Below are 20,943 nucleotides of genomic sequence, written 5' to 3' on the forward strand. Positions count from 1 at the left end.
CCTGCGTTCCTGCTCAGGAAGGACTCGCACGTGTTTTCTAATTTAGTCTATGAGCCCTTTACTTTTAGTGCAGCTCGCACAATTGTTAAGCGGTTCATGACTGTCTTTGTCAAAACACGGGCTTCATTTCTCAAATATCCCAAAATGCTATTGAACCTGTTCTGCCTGGACTTGTAGCACAGGTCACTGCAGCACATAGTGAAATATCACCTAGAAAATCATTCAGTAATGTGCTGCAGTGTCTTTTACTTTGTCTTTATATACATGAGATTTAAAAAAAATCAAATATGCCACAAGTAAGTGCCAGATTTAGCAAACTCTCTTTATTTACATACAAATACATGTACACTTATATTCTGTATATGTACACATATTTAAGTGTATATACATACATGATTTCCACATACTCTACAATAAATCGCATGTAGGGTTTTCTCTTAATTGCCTACAGTGCTGAGTAAAAATGCATGGCAATAAAATCATGGCTTACAGCTAAGTTACAAAAGCATCGACCACTGAACTCGGCAATAAATCCAAGCTTATATACAGCCAGAACGAGGACACGCTATACAGAATACAAAGTAGACCATGTTGTAGGGATCAACAGTAATAGACAAACTAAAAAAACCATCATTTAGACCAGGGGAGACTCTGTATGAAAGAAGATGAAGGAAAACATTTAGATTATTGATTGAACTAAACCACGCATTTAAATTTGTCACCTAAAGAGAAAAACAAAATAACCAGTTATGTGTGTATTTTTAACAGAGTAATTTTTTTTTTTTTTTTTGTATGAGACTTTACCACGGAAATCAGAATTAATCTTACGAGTCTGTCTGAGCTGCCACAGTCATTTCATTTCCTTGCTACAGCGCTAAGAGGGCTGGAGAGCAAGAGAATTGCTCTGTTACGCGGAAGCCAGTCCTGTTATCATCAGACTTAAACAGAGATTATCTTTTTCCAAGGCGTGTATATATATTCTCTATCACTGTAAAACTAGTACTGGTGTATATGTAAACGTTTGAGAAGAATCAAAACCAGTGGTGACCATGGAAGGAAGAAATGTCCACCAAACCTGCACACCTCGTGGGTCTAAGAAACTAAAGCTCATCGATGTCTAATTACATCATTGCATATCCATGGGTAAGAACTCTGAAGGAAGAACTACTCACTCTTCACTTCAATGAATACAATAACTGCAACTCATAGGAATGCAGATTCCTTTTTTTGTCTTAGAAATAGCACTTTCTCTTAGTATTTGGACTTGATTCTTTGAGCCCTGTGTGTGTAACATTCTTTATGAAATTAGTGGGAGAGCTTTAGAGCATTTCATTTGGATTTTTGTGCATAAGCAGCTGAGATCTCCTTCACATTTTTTTAAAATAGTAATTTTCTGAAGTTCCCAAGGAGAAATAAGATCCTGCTAGGTGCTGATTCAAGTAAAAGGCAACCTCTCTGCCATTGAGTCTAGTTTAAAGAACTGATTTTAAAGATCAATGTTCATTCCAGTCATAATTTGGTTTGACTTTTGTCACGTCTGCCCGGTAGTTCCCTTATTAATGATGAGAGCGCTAAAACGCAACAGTCTCAAATGAAAATGATTGTTACACAAATAGTTTGATTATTTACGATACAGCACAAACACAGCTACAGTTTTAAAGACTCTTTGACCTGATAGGAAAACATGTTCTTCTCCAAAAGGTTAATGGAAATGCTTATTTTTATGATCGATGCTGTATCTCTAGTTACGCAGGGCTGGATCAGCCAGAGGACAGGTACGGAGTCTCGCTGTGGTAGTTATAATCGGGACAGACCTTTTGCACCAGTTTGTAATCTACGCTGTAAAAAGCGATGTAGATGCAGATAACTTTAAAGGGCTTCGAGCACAACCAGGAGACATGGCTTTGAGTCTGCTCTTGGTAGCAGATCTTTGAAGGGTCGAAGTTGCACAAGGCAGTTTTTTTAGCTCGGTCTGTTTTTTCATACTCGATCCGACAATTGAAGGACTTGGATTCCTTGGTCTCCAGCGTCGACTGTGGAGACGGTTCGAACTCGACCACCTTGGAAGGTGGCACCAGGCTTACGGAAACGTTCCCCAGACCTGTGGAGTTATGTCGGAAATAAACACTGAAGGTCCCGTTGCCGTGATCGACGATTTTCCCTGTGATCAGGAGGTTCAGCTTAACAGTTTTGATGTTAGAGTGGAAGTCGCCCCATCCAAACATTTTCTTGAACTTCCCAGTTTTTACTATAGGTCTGCGTTTAGTTCGTGCGAGAGATTCTTGAACCTCTGTGATGTTGGACAACCAATCCCAAAAGTTTTCTATGCTGTCTGAGTAGGACACCTGGCCGTGTTTCAGTACTGGAGATGGCTTAACAAACAGGCGTAAAGGGTTGATGATTCTGGAATGGACCGCGTTGTCGACCAGCGTCTCTGCAGCATCCTTGTCTTCCCAGTCCAGCACGTCTGTGGCTTGTACGACTTGATTGGCCTCACAAAATACCTGTTACAAAACAGAAAGAATTGCATGAAGTGTGAAAAGGAAACTGTCAAGGTACAAAAGGAGCCGTTCACATCTGGTTTTGTACCAGTAGGGTCCAACTGGCTCGTTCATATGGGCTACTGTAGTCAGGAATTTCTGCTGCCCCATGAAAGCTCGAGGATTTTACTCAAAATAGCTTACAGAAGATACAAAAAGCTCGGTGGGAGCCATCCACCGGGACAAACGGATAAATCTCCGGACAGGCTGAGGACTGGGGACAGGTACCCTTTGCTCACAGGTTTGTGAGGTAAAAACATGTCTAATGATGCTGGAAAACCTGAACAGCAAAGTGGCATCTCTGCTGAAAGATGGAGTGAAATAGAAAAGCGGAATTTCCCATTCCCTTTCACTTTTTCTCCCCACGTAACTTCCCACCTGCTTCAAGCTTCAAGTCCTTCTGGTGTTGACCTGTACAAAATGTTTTTTAGACCTTTGTCTTTTTTTGTGTTGCCTCTTGCATTTTTTCCCAAACTTAGCATGCCCGTTTGTGCTCTTAATCTGAGACGGACTGTGAAAATAACCCTATTTTTGGTGCGTTGGTCTCGGGTGCTACATTGCCTGTATTTAGCAAGGCCCGGGAGTGCTGAGCAGTCCCATCCACAGAGCACATCTCATCGCTTCTCAGAAACGTGACCAGGCCAAGCTAAGTCCGATGCGAAATTGTTTGCAATCGGAAGGCAAATAACTACTTCTGGTAGCGAGAGACCAGCATTAGATTTCAGAATCAAACACGCAGGTCTCAGTAAATAGCAGATTTCCAATTTAATGTACAAACACATTGCCTGTGTGTGTTTCTTCTCATTGAAAATGCATAATTTGAGCATGTGCTCAAGAGGTCAGAACCAGGATCTGTGTTTCAACAGGCTAGAAATGATCATCTTAATTTTTCCTTTTTAGGTCTTTTAAAGCTTGAATATAAATTCCAGAGAATGTGTTTTCAGGGTTTGTTCTCTTCAGGACTGTCTTATACCATTGCCCTAATGTACAAAGAAAAACTCAGCTGCAATTATTCATACAAAATCTGCAGAGCCAGGGCTGGGCTGGCGGGTTCCCGGCATTACAGGCACACGGGATGGGGCTCTCACTACCCAGGAGGCAACGACAGTGAGATTTTTGGGGTGGAAGTTCGCCTAAAACCACCAAAATGCTGAGCGCTGATGCTGAATTCATGGGGTGGGACTTGGTGCTGCCTGTCTTGCTGGGAAACGTGCAACGCTGGGCTTGCTGCTCCCAAAGGGGTGTCCTGCACCTTCAGTTCCTACCCCTATTCCCTTCCTATAGTATTCCATTGTTATTTCTATAATCTTTACTTTTTCATCCTCTGGCAAATATCAAAAACTGGAAGCCCTTCATATTCACTGAGGGCCTGTTCTCTGGCAATAGGCTCTAAACCAGAGCCCAAACCCGCTTACCACGTGTTCTCCCTGATCATCCTTAACGCCGCGATTAAGGCTCAATGTTGAAAGGCAGCCGGCACGGCAACGTTCGTGACCTGAATGCTGAAAGGTGGCTATCAGTATTGCTACAGAAATCTGCATCTGGATCGAAAGGTGGTGGTCAGGTGTGTCTCAGCAGAAATATGTTATTTTCTTCTTCAGGTTAGAAAGCAGTGGGGGAGGACAATAGTGATCACTCTCAGTGTGGGACCTTGTGTGACCACTTTCTGCCTCTACACCGAGTGTTTTTGTGGCTGAGCTATGAACCCAGGAAAACAGGAGGTTCTAATGTAAAACCGTGACGGACGCTTATCAGTACCAACACAAATAGCGCTGTTGTCACGCTGCTGGGGGACACGTTGCTTCTACCGTGATGGAAAACTCCTGGTGAAGGAACCTCATGTTCCTGCAGGTTCGTCAGCCACTCATGAGCCTGACCACAAGCTCAGGACCTACAGTTGGTATTGCTGCTAGTAACTGAGCTGGAGGTTGGAAATTTTAAGGAGAAATACATAAGAATGAAGCTCCTTGGTTCACAGGGGGTTGTGACTTTGCTTGTGCTCTGACTGTCCTCCGGCAAGGGCACGGGGACACACACAGTTGTCCTTCTGGGCTACTTTTCTTTCGCAATGTTTATTGAAATCCCTGCAGTGGCTCTTTGGCTTTTCTCCCCTTTCCTTTTATGAAGAGATCTAGAGGGCATCGAGCCGTGTGTTCTGGGTAATACTCAATGGATGTCTCTTCAGGGGGCTCTCAGGCCAAATGAGCCGGCAGAGCATTGCTTTCCGAACGGCTTTTTGCGGCAGGCTCTGATATAGAAAGAAGAAATATGTAGGTGTAAGGTTTGGGATGGCTGAAGGGTGGGAAACACTAATGCGTGATAAAACCTGGGGGAGTTGTCACAGCAGGAAGGTATTAGGGCACAATTATTTCCAACCTGTGATGGTGGAATTGTAGAGTTGTGTTGTGCTAAACTACTATTAATACTGCTAATTATCTACGTGTGACACTGATGAGGTGTACTAATACAATAATGAAACACATCCCCAGAGCTACAGTGATGTGGGCTATTTCATGTGGCAACAAAACCGCTTTCATAAAACAGGAACATGAAATCATTAATATGTTGGATTACAAGGATGTAATATTGCTGTGTAAGGCCTAGAGAGATCACCAGCCACGGCTGGAAGGGCTACCTTACACTTAACCTCAGTAATTTTTTCCTATTTCTTTCTTTAAAATAGTCTGCAGGTTTCTCCAGTCTCATACAGCCTTAATTCTTCGCTTCACCCCACTGCTGTCTTGATTCAGTGATTTCACTGTAGGAATGTGGCTCCCAAAGCTGTCAGCTCGGTGGGTTGCAGGAGGGAGGACTTTGCAGCTCCGGGTTGTACATTCCTTGTGTTTTGCAAATGTTTAGTAACAAGGCATCTAACAAAGAACCGCCTGGTTCTGCTCAGCGCCCGGCGCAGGAATGAGGACACATTGTTCAGAAACACGAATAATATTTGTGCTTTTTTCATGTAAAACCTTCTTTGTGTGTGCGTGCAGGTTTTTTTTTTTTCTGTTTTGAATAAAGCTTTCTGCACTATAAGAGAACCAAACTCTAATGCATCGTTCTCCTCCATACATCGCACAGACTTCGCTCGATGCCAGCTTTTTGCTGTTAGCGAGGATGGGCGATGCTCTTTGTTCGGCTGTTCATTCACCTCGGTTAGCAATTTCCGGGAAATAAAATAAATGTATATTAAAAGAATGCAGCACATGCTGGAAAAAATTACTTCCTCAGCATCTTGCCATTTCACTCTAATGCTTCTCTATAGTGGCAAATATTGCTAGTAGGTTTATTTGAAAAATACTTGCTTAGGGAAGTTGGTGTGTACGTTTAAATAGATGGCTATTGCTGGAGTTCTCCTCTGCTGCACCTGCATTTTCCCATTCTCTCCAAACCAGCACTTTCCAAACAGAAGAAATCACCTCATCTTTTTCCTTATTACGGAGGCTGTAAAAATGTCACCCAGTTACCGTAAAATTTCTGGTAAGCTGTAGGTGATGTTTCTTACCAGAAAATATCTCGCACCCGCACTCAGGCTCCACACCGCCTTGCCTGTTTCTTTTGCCGCGTGAACCACAAGAGCAGCTCAAACCAAAGTCTGGTGTGGTTGATATTTATCTAGAATTAAACCTCAAACCATTGGTTCTTTCTCTGAAAGATGATTCCTCTTCAAAACCTTTCTCTTCCGTGAATAATCCTGCCTATGGCAGAGCAGCACAGGGTTAAATAACATTCCCTGTGAAGTATTTTTGGGAAATGAGCCCACGTTGGTGAGACACTATTTTTCTCTTTTTTCCCAAATAAATTGGGGTTCATCTGGAACTTGCTCCCACGCCTTTCTCTGCGGGCAGGGCACTAAACACCCGGGCAGGAGTTAATCGTTTCAATGCTTTGGGAATTTTACCCAGGTTATTCATCAATCACCAGCAGTCATTTCTGGAGCTTCACCCCTGCCAGGAATCATTTAAAAACTCCTGGCAGTTAGCTGAAATTAATAGGTCTGTTGAGATAAACAGCTCGGAAACACCACTCGGCTGCTCCCTGGTGCTGCTGTGAGCTTTTCATCCCGGCGGCCGAGTAGGAGGGAGGTGGTTCTCAGTAACCTCCTCCTGGCCCCAGTTGCACCAGTGAAAAACTCATACCGGGAGGCTCCCAGTGGCCTCTGCACTCCTGGTTACCTGCATCCCTGAGGCTGTGTCTCGTGGGGTTATATTCGTGTCACCGCTGCACGTTTCTCTGTGTCCCTCGGTAATTTCAGCCGCAGGGATAACGCGGTGGCACAAAAACCTCTGTCTCGAAGGGGCGGGAGGGGGAAGAGAAATGGCTCTGCTCTGTCTGTTTGAAAATTCGATGATTTCAACACATTTATCAAATTTTAAATAATTTATGTCTTGATAGGCCTTATCAATTTTGCAAAGCACACACATTAACCAGATACAATGATCTCATATTAGCTTTTTCAGCATCTTACACTGGAGCCCAGGATGATTAATAAAAATCTCAGCCCGTCATCAATTAAATGGGAAAACATAAAATTGTGTTCCATTATAGCCCTTTTTTTTTTTTATCCCCAAGAAAATGATGACAGGTTCTAATAATTCATCAAAACAAGCTGAGCTTGAACTTTGCTGATTATTAAATACGTTTTTCCCAAAGGCAGAGGCCACGATGGGTTTTTCGGCAGCAGATGTGATTGCTGGCAGGAGTGCTTCAAGGAATTCAGGAATTAAGCAACATCTTCTTTTAGTGGGGCTGTATGAAAGAGCCACGTTTGTGCCATCTAGTCTCAGCCTTATTTCCCAGGATGTTATAAATCCACATAGTTTCATAATTGTAAAGTGGATTAACTTCTTTTTGCACTGCAGCTTTTGCTGGGAATGAAAGCTGTGAATTAACAAGTTGGGTCGCCAAGGAGGAAAATCATTAAGGATGCCTGGATCTTCAGCTACACAAATGCATGCTCAGGTTTTCACTTGGACGTTTTGGATTTTCAATCCCTTCTCCCAAAAATTCTTCTGGGAGGCTTTTGCATTTCCCTTGAGAAAACCAAATAGTGCAGGTCAGCCTGCCCCGAGGAACAAGTTGTTTTGCATTGAATCAAAAACCTTTAATTTCCAGACAGATCCTAAGATTTGCGGCGATTCCTCCTCCTCCTCCTGCCTTTGCAATCAGCACAACTGGCCCCGGCACCAACGGGAATTAGACCACAGGAGCTGTAGCAAGCGAAAATTCAGCGTGCACGGTGCTTTGTGGGAAGCGTGAAACATCCTGCCATGGTTTGGAGTTTGTGTTTCTTCTCAGAAGGTGTATTTTAAATGAGATAAGTATGGAGGAGTTAATAGAAGCTACTTACTAGATATCGGGTTTGTAAGCTAAAAAGCGAATGTGAACACCCGAGGGCCTGGCAGCAGGATACGTGGCTCTCATGCTGGGAAAATAACAAGTGAGCTCCAAAGAAATACAAATAACTCCTGTATTTTGTTTCAGTTGTGAAGAAAGCACAAAAATACCTTGAAATATTTGAGTTGAAGGGACTGCTAGAATGTGGCCGCATTATTTGGCTGCTTGCTTTACCTCCTGAGCCAAATTCTGCTGCTGTGGTTATGGTGCAGTTGGCGCGGGCCCCTGAGGTGCTCAGGGTGACCGTCCCCTCCCCAGTCGCAGCCAGCACATGGTGGTCCCCAGGTCCTGGTGACGCTGATGTGGCAGCCGGGTCTGACCCCTGAAGAGCCCAGGAGCTGCGTCCTGTATAATCCTTCAAGCACCGAGTTGGTGGGAAGGAAGAGTGAACAGGAAGGTACTTTTATCAGAATTTAAAAAAAGAAGTGACAAAAGACGTTTGAGCTGGAGGTTGAGAGTGGGATTCTGTGCCCTGTGTGGCTTTGTTTGCAGCCTGCAAGGGAGGAGAGGGGTGAGCAACACGCCGGCAAAACAGGACCCGAACAGTACTGAAGGTCCTGCCCATTGGCCTGATTAGTTGAGCCATCCCAGTTTCATTACGCATTTGTCAAAAGCTCAGAATTAATTATTTCCCCACGTAAATGAAGAGACTCCACAGGAACTGCTGTCGCCGTGTACCGACACTAACGGGGATAGTGGGATGTGAATACTCAGAATGAGGATGCCCTTGCTCTCTAGGCACCCAAAACACTTTCCTACACCTGTACAACCTCTCCCTTGCTAAACTGTAAATAAATAAATACCAGCTAGTTGTCTTGACTGGCTTTCTCTCTCCTTTGGGTGATGACAGACTCTTTGAAATACTCTGGTGTAAAGATAAAATCAAGTCAGAAATTTGGAGTTCAGCTGCTTGGTTTATGTCTCATTTCTAAATGGATCAAAAAGAGGGACTGTTCTAATTTCAACAGATGCCCTTAACAGGGAACCTGCTGGATTGTCAGAAGCGCTGAACTGGAGCTGGATGGCAGCGGAGTACCCAGACTTCTCCAAGTCCCCGGGTCATGTTAAGGAGGTTACAACTTGCAAAATTTTAAAGGCTAATGCACAATTCCTACTTACTTTCACTCAGAAAAGGTGGACAGAAACCCCCTGTTCAATAGCTAACAGAATTGGATTGCTTTAACAATTTTGTCCTGGCTCCTGTAGTTAAAACTAACATGACAAGCTGCTTCAGCAGAAAGAAGAGAGAAAAAAAAAAAAAAAGCCTTCACGATCGAACCTTGCAGCCCATTAAATTTTCTGCTTCCAAATGAATCTGTACCCGCATCCTGGTCAGGTGCTGGTGACGGGGCTTCCTCCAAAGCCACTGCTGGGAAAGTACCAGAGTATCAGAGAGTAAACGAGGAATGACACAATAAAACTACAGATTACTATATTAATTGTGAATCTTCATACTTTCTGACATGGCATAGAATGGTTTGGGTTGGAAGTGACCTCGAAGATCACCTAGTTCCAACCCCCCGCCATGGGCAGGGACACCTTCCACTAGACCAGGTTGCTCAAAGCCCCGTCCAACCCAGCCTTCAAATTTTCCAGGCCATATATCCACATATCACAGAATCACAGACTGGTTGGGCTTGGAAGTGACTTCTGGAGATCATCCAGTCCAACCCACCTGCTAAAGCAGGTTCACCAGAGCAGATCACACAGGAATGTGTCCAGGCGGGTTTGAATGTCTCCAGAGAAGGAGACTCCACAACCTCTCTGGGCAGCCTGGTCCAGGGCTCTGGCACCTCAAAGGGAAGAAGTTTCTCCTCATATTCAGGTGGAACCTCTTGTGCTTCAGTCTGTGCCCGTTGCCCCTCATCCTGTCGCTGGGCACCACTGAAAGGAGTCTGGTCCCATTGTCTGAAAGTCACTTATAGCACTAAACAGAAATACACACTTAAATACCTGAAAGAGACACGACACTACAGGTAAGCCTGAAGCTTTTCTTTCACTTTTTAGCCTTTTGCCTTTCAGGAGTTTCTGACTGTCACAGAAGGTGAGTCAGAAAACATAAATTGGAAACATGAAAGCCCGTGTGTGACTCAGCACTATTTTTCCATCCTATAACATGGCAAGTTCCTCTTGCGTTCTGTGAGAAGCTAATGAAGTGTGGTTCACAGCGCTGAAAGGCGCTTTGCTATTTTACCTCCAAAGATCTGAGAGAGAAAGAGCTCTGCCTACATCTGTGCATACCCAAAGGCTAGGGAAGGTAACGGGAATCTTTACTGAGAATATGGGATGATAATATTCAAATAACCCACAGACAAAAATACAAATCTAAAATGAAGGGGTGTGTTGGGAGAAGTCCCAATTCAGGCTATGATTTCATTGCATATTTTTAATCAAAACAGGTACTTCAAACTCAGTATAATATTTTACAGAAAAAAAAAAAAAAAACAACAACACACTAAAAATTCTCCAATTTTTGTGAGAAAGCAAAATAGTACTTTACTAAAACAGCACTTCCTTAAAGAAACTAAATTGGGAAGAAGCAGCAGCAGAAGGAAAAAGAATATTGGTGCTGGCCCGTGTCTTCTAGCCATCCAAGCGCACGTCAGAGCTGGTGGGGGAATGTTTCTCCTTGTTTGTTCCTCTTTCTACACAACCCTCTCCCCAGACCTTGCATGACCATGATGCCTGATGCAAACTGGATGAAGGCACCTGTCCATCTTTAAGAAGAAAACACAATTCATGCTGTGACAGCGTATAGAAAGGAACGGATTTACAGGTGCTTTTTGAGTCCCTGTGTACATCTGTTTGAAATTCAGGCTGCGCTCTTTGCGATCTGCTTTGCACTGAGCTTCCCTGGTGCTATGACACGTGTGTCGTCTTACGGGACTGAGACTTGAGCTTTTAGAGATGATCTGGCATTTAGTTATTTTTAATAGACATTCCTCTTCACCTGGAAAGCTTGTGAGATGATGTCCCAGATGTTTTCAATCTCCACTGAAGTCACGGTGCCGCTTGCAGATGCTGCTCAGCACCCTGCAGGACCAGAACCTGAATGAACCTCCTCCCACACATTGAGACGGCGACACTCAACCCATTTGCCAAACCAGCAGCTGCTGACCGGCCGTCTGTTGAACTTCACAGTTGTTAATTTTCCCTCCTGCTTATTTCTCGAATGCCTAGGAGATTTCGCTTTACATTTGCTGAGATCAGTTCATTAAAATACTAATTTGGAACTGTAATTATCTGTTGGCGGAAGTGGCGGTGGTGCTGATCCGCTCGCCGCTGCAGGAGACTCGGCAGCTCTCGGGTCCCTCCCGGCTCCATGCAGGAATCGCTGGCGGTGACCCTCAGGATTTTGGGGGGAAATGTTTAAGAATAACCATGAAGAGTATTTGATATGGTAGGGAATATGTGCTGACACAAACCCGCTGTATCTGTTAGAAATGAACCTGATCTCTTACTGAAGTTGCCATTGAGGTTTTGTATGCCTTGTGTATTTTGAATTAAAAATCAATTACAGAACATCCCTTAATATCATCTTCGGAGCTGATTCGTATTTGGATGCGAACTCTGAGACCCTGAGTGACCTCCCTCCGCGCCGAGTACGACACAGCAAAGGCTGATTCTCTATCTCACCACTCACGTGCCATTATTCATTTTTTTACTGCATTATGAGGAAGAGAGTTTTAATAAGTGAGCCAGATTAAATGAATAAAAGGATGCTTCTGACAAGTTAGGAACAGAGAGAGGCTGTGCATTTCTAGCAGATTTCAAGCTCTGTATTATTACAAGGCGTAAGAGATGATTAACAAAGAAAAATATTACAGTTATCTACCCCCTTTGAGAGTCTAACTAATGAACCTCTAACAGCTGCTGTTGAAAAATCAGTAACACCATCACTATCAATTTCAAGACAAAGCACAGCTGACAGATGTTTGAAGTGATAAATCAGGCTGCACGAGGATTAAAATAACAAGCCCCAAATGGCCTTTAAAAGACAAAGGTGCTGCAGCAAACTATTTTCAGCCACTCTGGATACTGTCAAAAGTTAGATCGCTGATACAATTATCTTGCAAAACAGTAATGACCAAAGTAATATGTTATGGAAAATCTAACAATGGCGATACTTGAGCCAAGTTTTTGAAAAGAACAGGTTTTATAGTCATTTGTGCTTTTAATGGCAGAGCTGAGAATGCCATGCTGCCCTGAATATCACTTCTGGGAATGAGTTATGAAAAGTATGCACTGGGCTGAGGCATAAAATGTAACTGAATTGCGTTCTTGTACATTTTAATTAATCCTATTTTAAAGTAAGAAGTTACATTTTAATAGGCGATGAACGCTATTATTTAAATAAGTTGTAAGACTTTTGTGTTGCTTCACTGCAGGCTGCATTTCCCAACAACCTGTCACTGAAGTCATGGAGATAGCTAAAAGAGCCCGTTCCTGGAAGACACCGTGTGCTGGCAAACTCACTGCCTTTAGCAGGAGACAACTGCGGCGAGAGGGGAGCGAGATGAAACAAATTCCGAGTTTCCAAACTGTGCTTCCTGTGGTGACATCTTGGGAAAGCTGTGGTCACCCCAGGTCCCTGGGCGACACTCATCTGCTGAAGAACTGGTTAACTGGGGCTGTTCAGTGACTCTTGGCGATTCGGCCTGAATCCTCCTGCTATTAGAAGAACACATGTGGATGTATCCGAGAATGACTAGAATGTGATAGGCAGGGATGGGGGGGAATGACTGGTGATCTCAAGTTCAAAGCTTTCTTCCAGAAAGCACATTTTGTTGTTCATTTCCAGCATGACGTTCCTTCCTGGGAATCCTAATTTCCACACGCACTTTTGTTCAGGCAGCGAGAGGGGGACGGTCAGACCCAAGTCGCTGCAAACTGTGGGAACGTGTCCCTAAGAAAAAATATATCTGCTTAAAAGCTTCGTGATAGAAACACGTGGGAATTACAAGAGTATGCAGAATTGTTACTGATGCTGAGGAAAAAAGTGACCTACTGCTCACCAAGACGTGCTGTGTGTTGCCGGTGAGGCTGCCTGGGGAGGGGCGCACAAACAAAATCACAGGATGGTTGGGGTTGGAAGGGACCTCTGGAGATCCTCCAGTCCAACCCACCTGCTAAAGCAGGGTCACAGAGCAGATCACACAGGAATGTGTCCAGGTGGGTTTGAATGTCTCCAGAGAAGAAGACTCCACAGCCTCTCTGGGCAGCCTGGTCCAGGGCTCTGGCGCCTCAAAGGAAAGAAGTTTCTCCTCATAATCAGATGGAACCTCCTCGCTGGGACCAAGGCTGCTCCACAAGCACAGCAGCGATGAAGCTGGTGAGGGGTCTGGAGCACCAGTGTGATGGGAGCGGCTGAGGGAACTGGGGGGTTCAGCCTGGAGAACAGGAGCTGAGGGGAGACCTGATCGCTGTCTGCAACTGCCTGAGAGGAGCTTGGAGCATGGAGGGGGTTGGTCTCTTCTCCCAGGTAGCAACTGATAGGACAAGAGGAAATGGCCTCAAGTTGTGCCAGGGGAGGTTTAGATTGGACATTAGGAAAAAATTCTTCACGGAAAGCGTTGTCAGGCATTGGAACAGGCTGCTCAGGGCAGTGGTGGAGCCACCATCCCTGCAGGGGTTTAAAAGGCGTTTAGACGAGGTTGTTAGGGACACGGTTTAGTGCTAGAGTGAGGTTATGGTTGGACTCGATGATCCTGAGGGTATCTTCCAACCGAAATGATTCTGTGATTCTAAGTGGAGGGCCCCTGGGAGCAGCCTGGCTGGCGTGGGGCTGAGCGGCCTCCCAGGACGGCACCGGCCGCGGGCCCTGGCTGGGCCGCGCTCACGGCTGCGCTGGGCGAAGGCCGGGCCGAGCGGTGGCTTCCTCCCCACCGCACCGCCAAGCACGGGAGAACCTGCTTGTCCACACACCGGCCCACGGCTTCCCTCCTCCCCGCAGAACGCGTGGAAGACCACAGCAGCTTTCTAAATTAAATTAAAATCTTTTTCCTTTTCAAACCACTTAGCGTGCGGTAGCACATTGGGGCACTTGGAGCTATTTTATTGCTGCCTACACGCACGCACACACACTGCTTTCCTAAATGAATTACTCCCTTAAAGAAGGGAAAGCCATTGACTGAAGCTACTTTATTATTAAGTTTTAAGGTAAAACAATATTAGGCTTTGCCTGGCAGCAGCCAGCCAAACCTGCAGCCGTTGTGAGCTGCATCATGGTGTACTAACAGTGACTTCATACTATAAGGTCCTATTGAAATCCGGTTTTAATCCCTTTTAATTTATTCAGCCATCTTTTATGTCCCCAAGAAAAGGAAAAACAGAACTCCTATCAGCATGAAATTGTTTGCGCTTTGAAGGTTTGGGGAACCGTTTGAGATTAGTTGGTCAAATCTTATCTAAATTAAAAACTTTTTAAAATGGAAACATTTTCCTTAGCATTTTTTTAGCTATTTATCAATATAAAAACTTGTCTCTTTTGATCAGTTTTTAAAACAGACAAACCACAATTAGTTCAAGCCCAGTGCTATGTACATGAAACATTAATTCCAAAATGAAATGATAGGTTTGAGACACTTTAAAAATGACGAGGTCCGAATTTGAAATCCAGTGACCTTGTAAGTTTTAACAGGGGTTAATTAGAAGTTGGTTAGTCATCTGTCCTGAGATAATAAATCCATGATTTGGGTTTAAAAAAGGGAGAAGCGATGAGTTTGCTATCTAGTCCAGCTGGAAGAGTGTCACATGTGCGTGCCTTGTTCCCTTCCAGTAATTTACTGAGCTATTTAATATCCAAGATCTTTGTACTTGCACTTTAAGAACACAAAGCGGGTCTGAAGAAGGGCAGGCTCACGTCAAATGAAAACGTTACATTCTAGCACAATAGGAGTTAATACAAATTGCTGTCATTTGCATTAAAAAATATATAATTTCAAACCTATTTGCTCCACATGTGCTGTATCTGTATCAAACAAAAAGGGAATACATTCAACACATCTTTACATCTTCCAGTCCTTCTTTCCCTGTGAATTACTGAGCACATAACCCCAAGTATTAATTCGGTCTCATCCCACGATGCATTTGATGTATTTCAATTGGCATAGAAAGTAACGTTTTCAGGTTGTATAAAAGAACCACACTAGCAGGGTGCTTGCTGTGGGTGAAACAAGCGCTAAAGGCAGATAAACCACCCGCTTTTAAGGCACACGTATCTAAAACATATACCCTAAAAATGTACAATCCCAGAAATAAGACATTAAGAAGCGTTCTCTTCGGATGCGTACTAGAGGCGTTTTAGAGGAAATGCTGTATAAAAGCATAACCTTAAAAAGCCTTCCCTGCGCTAGCACCAATAAAGCAAATTGGAATGCAAATATCAGAGGATGCATGGGCTGTAATGGCCAACTGGATCCTAAACCTTTGACTGCAAAACCTCGAAAGGCCTGAGTACGAGGTCAGCCTAGACAAGCATTCAATGAGAAATCTCTGCTCTCTTGGCTTGTTTGGCTTCACTCACACCAGACATTTTTTTTCCCCGAAGTTTAGATAGTGTCTACATTATCCACACTTCTCTGCTAACAACCCTTTTGACTCTCCTCCCTGCTCCTGGACTTCACCATACACAATAACAAAATCAAAGTGTTCCTTTTGCTCCATGTTCAAAGTTCTTTTGGGATTTTTCTTTTTCAGTTGACCACAGTCTTGACCTCCCTGACAGATAATGAGTTTGCTCCCAAAATGGACTTCGCTAATTTAAAATTTACTCTGAAAATAGCCACTCTAGAGCAATCGGTTCTCACTACTTTTTAAAAAGCAGAACTAACCAGTTCAGAAGAATCCATAATTGCAAATGTGACTTACAGGTCACCGCTTAATTCATGCACTGTCTGAAAAGGTTTAATACAAAACAAGGACTTTTTAATTAAATAGCAAAATTCTGAGTCTGTATAAGAAGCCTAACCACAATTTATGAATGGGTTTGGGACTGAATGTTAGCAAGTGGCATCAGTAATCTCAGAACCCAAACAAATTTTTGTTAGGAAGAAGAGGTTTTTTTAAAGCAAGAGATATGAGATAGAGCTGATAAGCAGAAGGTACAAGAACTGGTGATGCGTAAGTGAAGGCAAGCTTAAAAAGTCACGTATTCCTTCTTGTTTCTAATGCGTGTTTTCATACAGATTGTGGAGATCAAAGAAGGAAACAAATCTGAATGTAACTGCTGCCTAAGCCAAAGTTGGTAATGAGCATATGACAGACAAAAAGGCAACTCTCTTGTAAATGTTTTAAACTGCCTCCTGTGGATACAAAAGGTGGTTCCACAGGGACAGCAAGTAATCTCTTGTATTGAAATTGAATGTGCTGCCCTACTAGATCAATTACAAAGATTTTCTGAAGCCTATAAATATGTATGTGCATGACCAAATCAGTAATAAAGATGTGATTTTATGAATCTGAGCCTTCATGATCAGACCAATAAACTGCATTACATCCAACAACTTTACAACTCCTGATATCTATGAAAGTGCCGGTTGCCTGTGATGAACCGTTTCAGGACGGGCTGGTTTGTCTGTCCGACCTGCCCGCAGTGCCACATGGGCCGGGACGTGGGCAACCACGTACCCAGGGGTACAAACTTAATCTGGACCAGGCATGACCATCACATTAGGCAGAGTGCATGCATGGTAGCGTGCTACAGATTTTGGTTCAGAAATTTGTAAATAAATCTGGTTTCCTTGTTTGTCTTGGCTGGGGTTAAAGCAGGGAAGCCCTCCAGCTCTTGTTCAAGGCGCAGCAGCTTCTTCCATCCACACGCCACACACAGAGGAGAGCAGGACGGCTGGACTTGCAGTGAGAAACAAGGGTTGTTATCGCCTCCATTCAGAGAGCAAGAATTGGAATACATTATTTCACTGAGCAGAGACTTGGTATTTCCAAATCATGCTCCAGAAAAGAAAATCTTGGCAGATCTCCTTCCAGTCAGCAAAGGGCAACACCTCATTAGTGTAGATAAGATGTATGTGGCTTGTGTTCGACTTTGCTCAGGGCTCAGCTGAATTTCAGCCAAAATTCTGATGGCTGAATATGTATCAAAATGTCTAAACAATTTTGATGTGCACTTCATTGCTGCTCAGTACTCAGGAGATGTTTTTTCTGGGGTGCCAACAATGTGCTTCACTCAGCTGCTTTTCCTCCCTTTGTCTTCATGGTCAGTACCCGGGATAATCGTAGCACAGATTGGAGACGTCGCTGTGCTGCTGGTTCGCTCCTCTCTCTGGTTTCACAGAATGGTTGGGGTTGGAAGGGACCTCTGGAGATCATCTACTCCAACCCTTTTGGATGCTGCTTTCCTGGTCTTGTAGCCAGAACGTGATGTTCCCACCACCGTTCCTTTCCTCTCAATGTGGGAGAGCTGCTCCCGCTCAGCTCTGGATTCAGGAATGGGGGGGTCAGTCACACACCAACATCTTCCCTGCTCGTTGTGTCCCCCGATGCCACCTTGCCCGGTGCTGCATGTTGGGAGCACATCACCAGCACCAGGTTTGCTTACAGACACCCTCTCCTTCCCCGCTGTCAGCGAACAGGCACTCAGGCGCGCACACCAAAACAGAGAGAAAGCATTTAATTCGGAATCTAAGTACGAAAAGGTCAGATACAGTCTGATGTTCTGCATTTAGAGACGTACTCAATTTCCTGTACGTTAAGTCCGAAGCTAAATGTACTATACCTAGGTCACTTTTTGTAATACAAATCTTGCATTTTGTGTGACTGTGTGAGGAAAACATTCCCTATCATAAGTCAGACCCGTGCAGCCATCCACGAGTCGCAGTAAGAAGTAACTGGAAAACACGTTGGCTGAAGGTTTAACTTCTCCTGCCTGATAGCTACAGGCTAGACTCGTGCAAATAACTGATGTGTGTGATCGTGACAAAAATGAATTATAACATCAGGTAGTCCTGAGAGAATGTACTCTGTTGCAGGTCAAAAATGGCTAACCGCTGCCTTTGGTTTTAATTATTTATGTTACCTGATAAATGAATGAACAAGATACATGTGGCTTTCGCTGCTCCACCCATGGCTTCAACTGAGCATCTCTTATATTTTGCTGTGGCTAATATTATAGTTAAACAATGGCATACATTCTGGGAATTTATAAAAAAACCTTCTCAGCCGTGGTGCAGAAAATATTTCTTACAGAATTTTTTTTCCTGACTTCCTTCATGCCTATATTATTTACAGAGCAAACAGAGGGAATCAAATCACACAACCTACAAAAAGGGTGAAAAACAGGGCCTTACTTGCTCCCAGTAGTGAAGAAATGTAGCGTTAAGACTTGAAACCCATTTCCAATTTTCTGTGTTTGTACCACGGTCTCTAAACAGTGCATTATCTCTCACACCAGATGTGCAGCAGTATCTAGGTACAACAGGGTATGATAAGTATGGAATTTCAGCCCCATTTCTTCTTTTATGTTTTAAGTCAAATCCTTACTCTCATTTTAATTTAGGTTTTTGTCTTGTTTGCTTTGAGGGGTGGGAGAGAAATGGGGAGTTTGGCGTTCAGTTATAGAAATGGAACAAGAAATCATCTGGGACTTAGAGTATCTTAAGTTAACAACACAAGAGAAATCAACATCCAAACCTCTAATTTTATTTAAATTGGTGTAAAGCTAAAGTATAGAAACAACTTATGCTGATGTGATTAACTCCACTTAAGTGGAATTAGCCCCCAAGACAGCAGTCTCTTGGCTGACACAACAAACTGCATTTGGAACTGAAATGAAGGGGAGAGCTCTTGAAAGTTATTTGAACCATTGTCAAATGCTATTCTGAAAATACTATTTGGGCATTAAGTAATTTGAACACATTTCAATAGATAACTCTGTTACTTTTGTGTTACTGAGAGGTTCAGCAATAATAATATTAATAATAATAAAAATATTACTGTTCTGTCTCAGCTGAGAGGTGGTAACCTCATAAAGCAGTCAAATGGTGTAAAAAGAGACTGGTTTTCATGTCTAAGTAGTCATCGTGGAAACAGAGGAAATAAAAATTTGCACTGGGATGAATATAGAACGTGGATGCAGCATGCTGATTTTCTGGTATGTTAATAGTATTTGGGATATGGAAAGTGGGAGTTTCAGCTCAAGGGAAAAGAGAGACCCCAGTGAGGGAAAACAAGCTGTATTCTTCCAGGCACAATTTTGTCTCGCTGTTTCCCCAGGAAGGTTCCTGTGCCTGCAAGGAGCCATCGAGCGCTCTCTGCATTCAAAGGAAATTTCTTGCTGGTCTCTGTGGGCTCCGACTGGCGCCCGATGCCCGAACATCAGCCTTGCACTGATGGTCCTGTAGATGCAAAGGTGGTTTCTGTGGAATCTGAAAAGGTTTGGTTCCTGCACCTTTAAACAAGCCGAGCATGATGCACAGTGCTTCCAGTCATCCACAAATGAATGAGCTAATTATTTGTTTTTTTTTCCTCTGGTATACTACATAGTCCAATTAAGTTGCTAAGCCTATCATCCTGAAATAAATCAACCATACTGTTACATAATTCTTTTTAATAAACAGAGATATCATTATATGAACTAGGTTCTAAGGGTGCCAGATGCTCCTAAACAGGGAGTCTATTTGTTTCATTGATTTTAAGAAGCAAGCCATTCATGTGTGATAGCTTTTATCATCCAAAATGTTAATTTCATCTGAGTTTAAAGTAGATTACTGGCCTTCTCATACATAAATGAGAGCACGGAAGAGCTAAATATGGACCTTCCTTAATTGCTCATCACATAATCACATAAAACTCCTGTCCCAAAACACTGAATAAATGTCCTTTTTAACACAATTAATAGGATTGCAATAGAAAAGACAACCCAAAAACTTCTCTCAGAATATGAATATGAAGAAAAAACCCCACATATAACCTTCAAAATCAAAGCTTTTGCTGAAGAAATAGCGCATGCTGGAAGGTTAGCACTCTGTAATGGGACAAGGGGCCGGCCGGGGTTCATTGCCAGCAGTCGTGCTCGGCACGGAGCACGCTGGCAGCATCTCGCACATGGGGAAACCTCCTTCCCTCTGCGAAAAAAAGAATAAAAATCACGTGCTTTAGTTTTGATTAACATTTCAAGGTTACTGTGAGAGGAGATGGGGAGTAGAGATGTTCCCTTCAAATACTTTCAGTGATGTCGGCTCCTTCAGCGGAGAGTAGAATGTGCAAATCTAACCCAGTCATCAGGCACGATTGTTTTTATCTTTTTGTCCTTGGCTTATGCTTTTTTCTCCCATAGAGAAGATTACACAAAACAAAACAAAAAAGTGTTGGTTGGGTTTTTTTGCTAGCTTCATTGGAGGGTTGAATGAGCCACAGGGAAGTCAGGTATGCAAAGCAGTTTTAGTCGCCAGTTCTCTTCTAACCTGCCAGCAAGTGCTCCCTGAAGAAACTCCTACCGAACATTAGTGATCTGCACACCCCAAAGATGCAGGACATGCAAACATCATGCAAGAAAAAAAGAAACGGTGACTACTGAATGGCTTCGGTTCATCCACGCCTACCACTCCCATTTGTTCCTGTTTAATTTGGACCTCACCAAAACAGCTTTTGCTTTATGTTTTTACTTGGATAGCAATAACTGAGCTATTTCTCTGGATAAAAGCTGAAGGAAAAACCCCTGTGGTTTCCATTTGGATGTTGGAGGGTTGATATGTTTTGTTGTCACGTTCTACTTTTAAATGCATGACACTGCACAGGTGTTCAGACTCCAAATCCTTCGCTAAATCTGTCATCTCTCTGCAGCTTGTCACTACCTCCCATAACAAACCGAGGGGAGAATGAAGTTCCCGTATGGTAGAAAACTGCAAGTGCTTGACAATGTTAACCATCATTTCTGTCTGTAGCTGAAAAAACATCACCACACGATAAATTTTCCAGGTGTTACAATTGCTTTGAGGTTCATTCGCCTATCTAGTATTTCTCAATTTAATAATTTATCTACAAGCCCTTAATA

At 43.4% G+C, this 20,943-nt stretch overlaps 1 protein-coding gene across 1 annotated transcript in view; it reads right to left on the reverse strand.

The window, feature by feature from the left end:
• Positions 1–300: 300 nt before the first annotated feature.
• NXPH2 (neurexophilin 2) overlaps positions 301–20,943 on the reverse strand; it is a 38,206-nt gene continuing 17,563 nt past the window's right edge. Inside the window, exon 2 of the mRNA XM_065638164.1 lies at positions 301–2,504. Within this exon, the coding sequence (XP_065494236.1) occupies positions 1,761–2,504 (744 nt within the window). The 3' untranslated portion in view covers positions 301–1,760. The remainder of the gene's footprint in view (positions 2,505–20,943) is intronic.

This window comes from Caloenas nicobarica, chromosome 6, assembly GCF_036013445.1.
Source record: "Caloenas nicobarica isolate bCalNic1 chromosome 6, bCalNic1.hap1, whole genome shotgun sequence".
Classification (NCBI taxonomy): domain Eukaryota; kingdom Metazoa; phylum Chordata; class Aves; order Columbiformes; family Columbidae; genus Caloenas; species Caloenas nicobarica.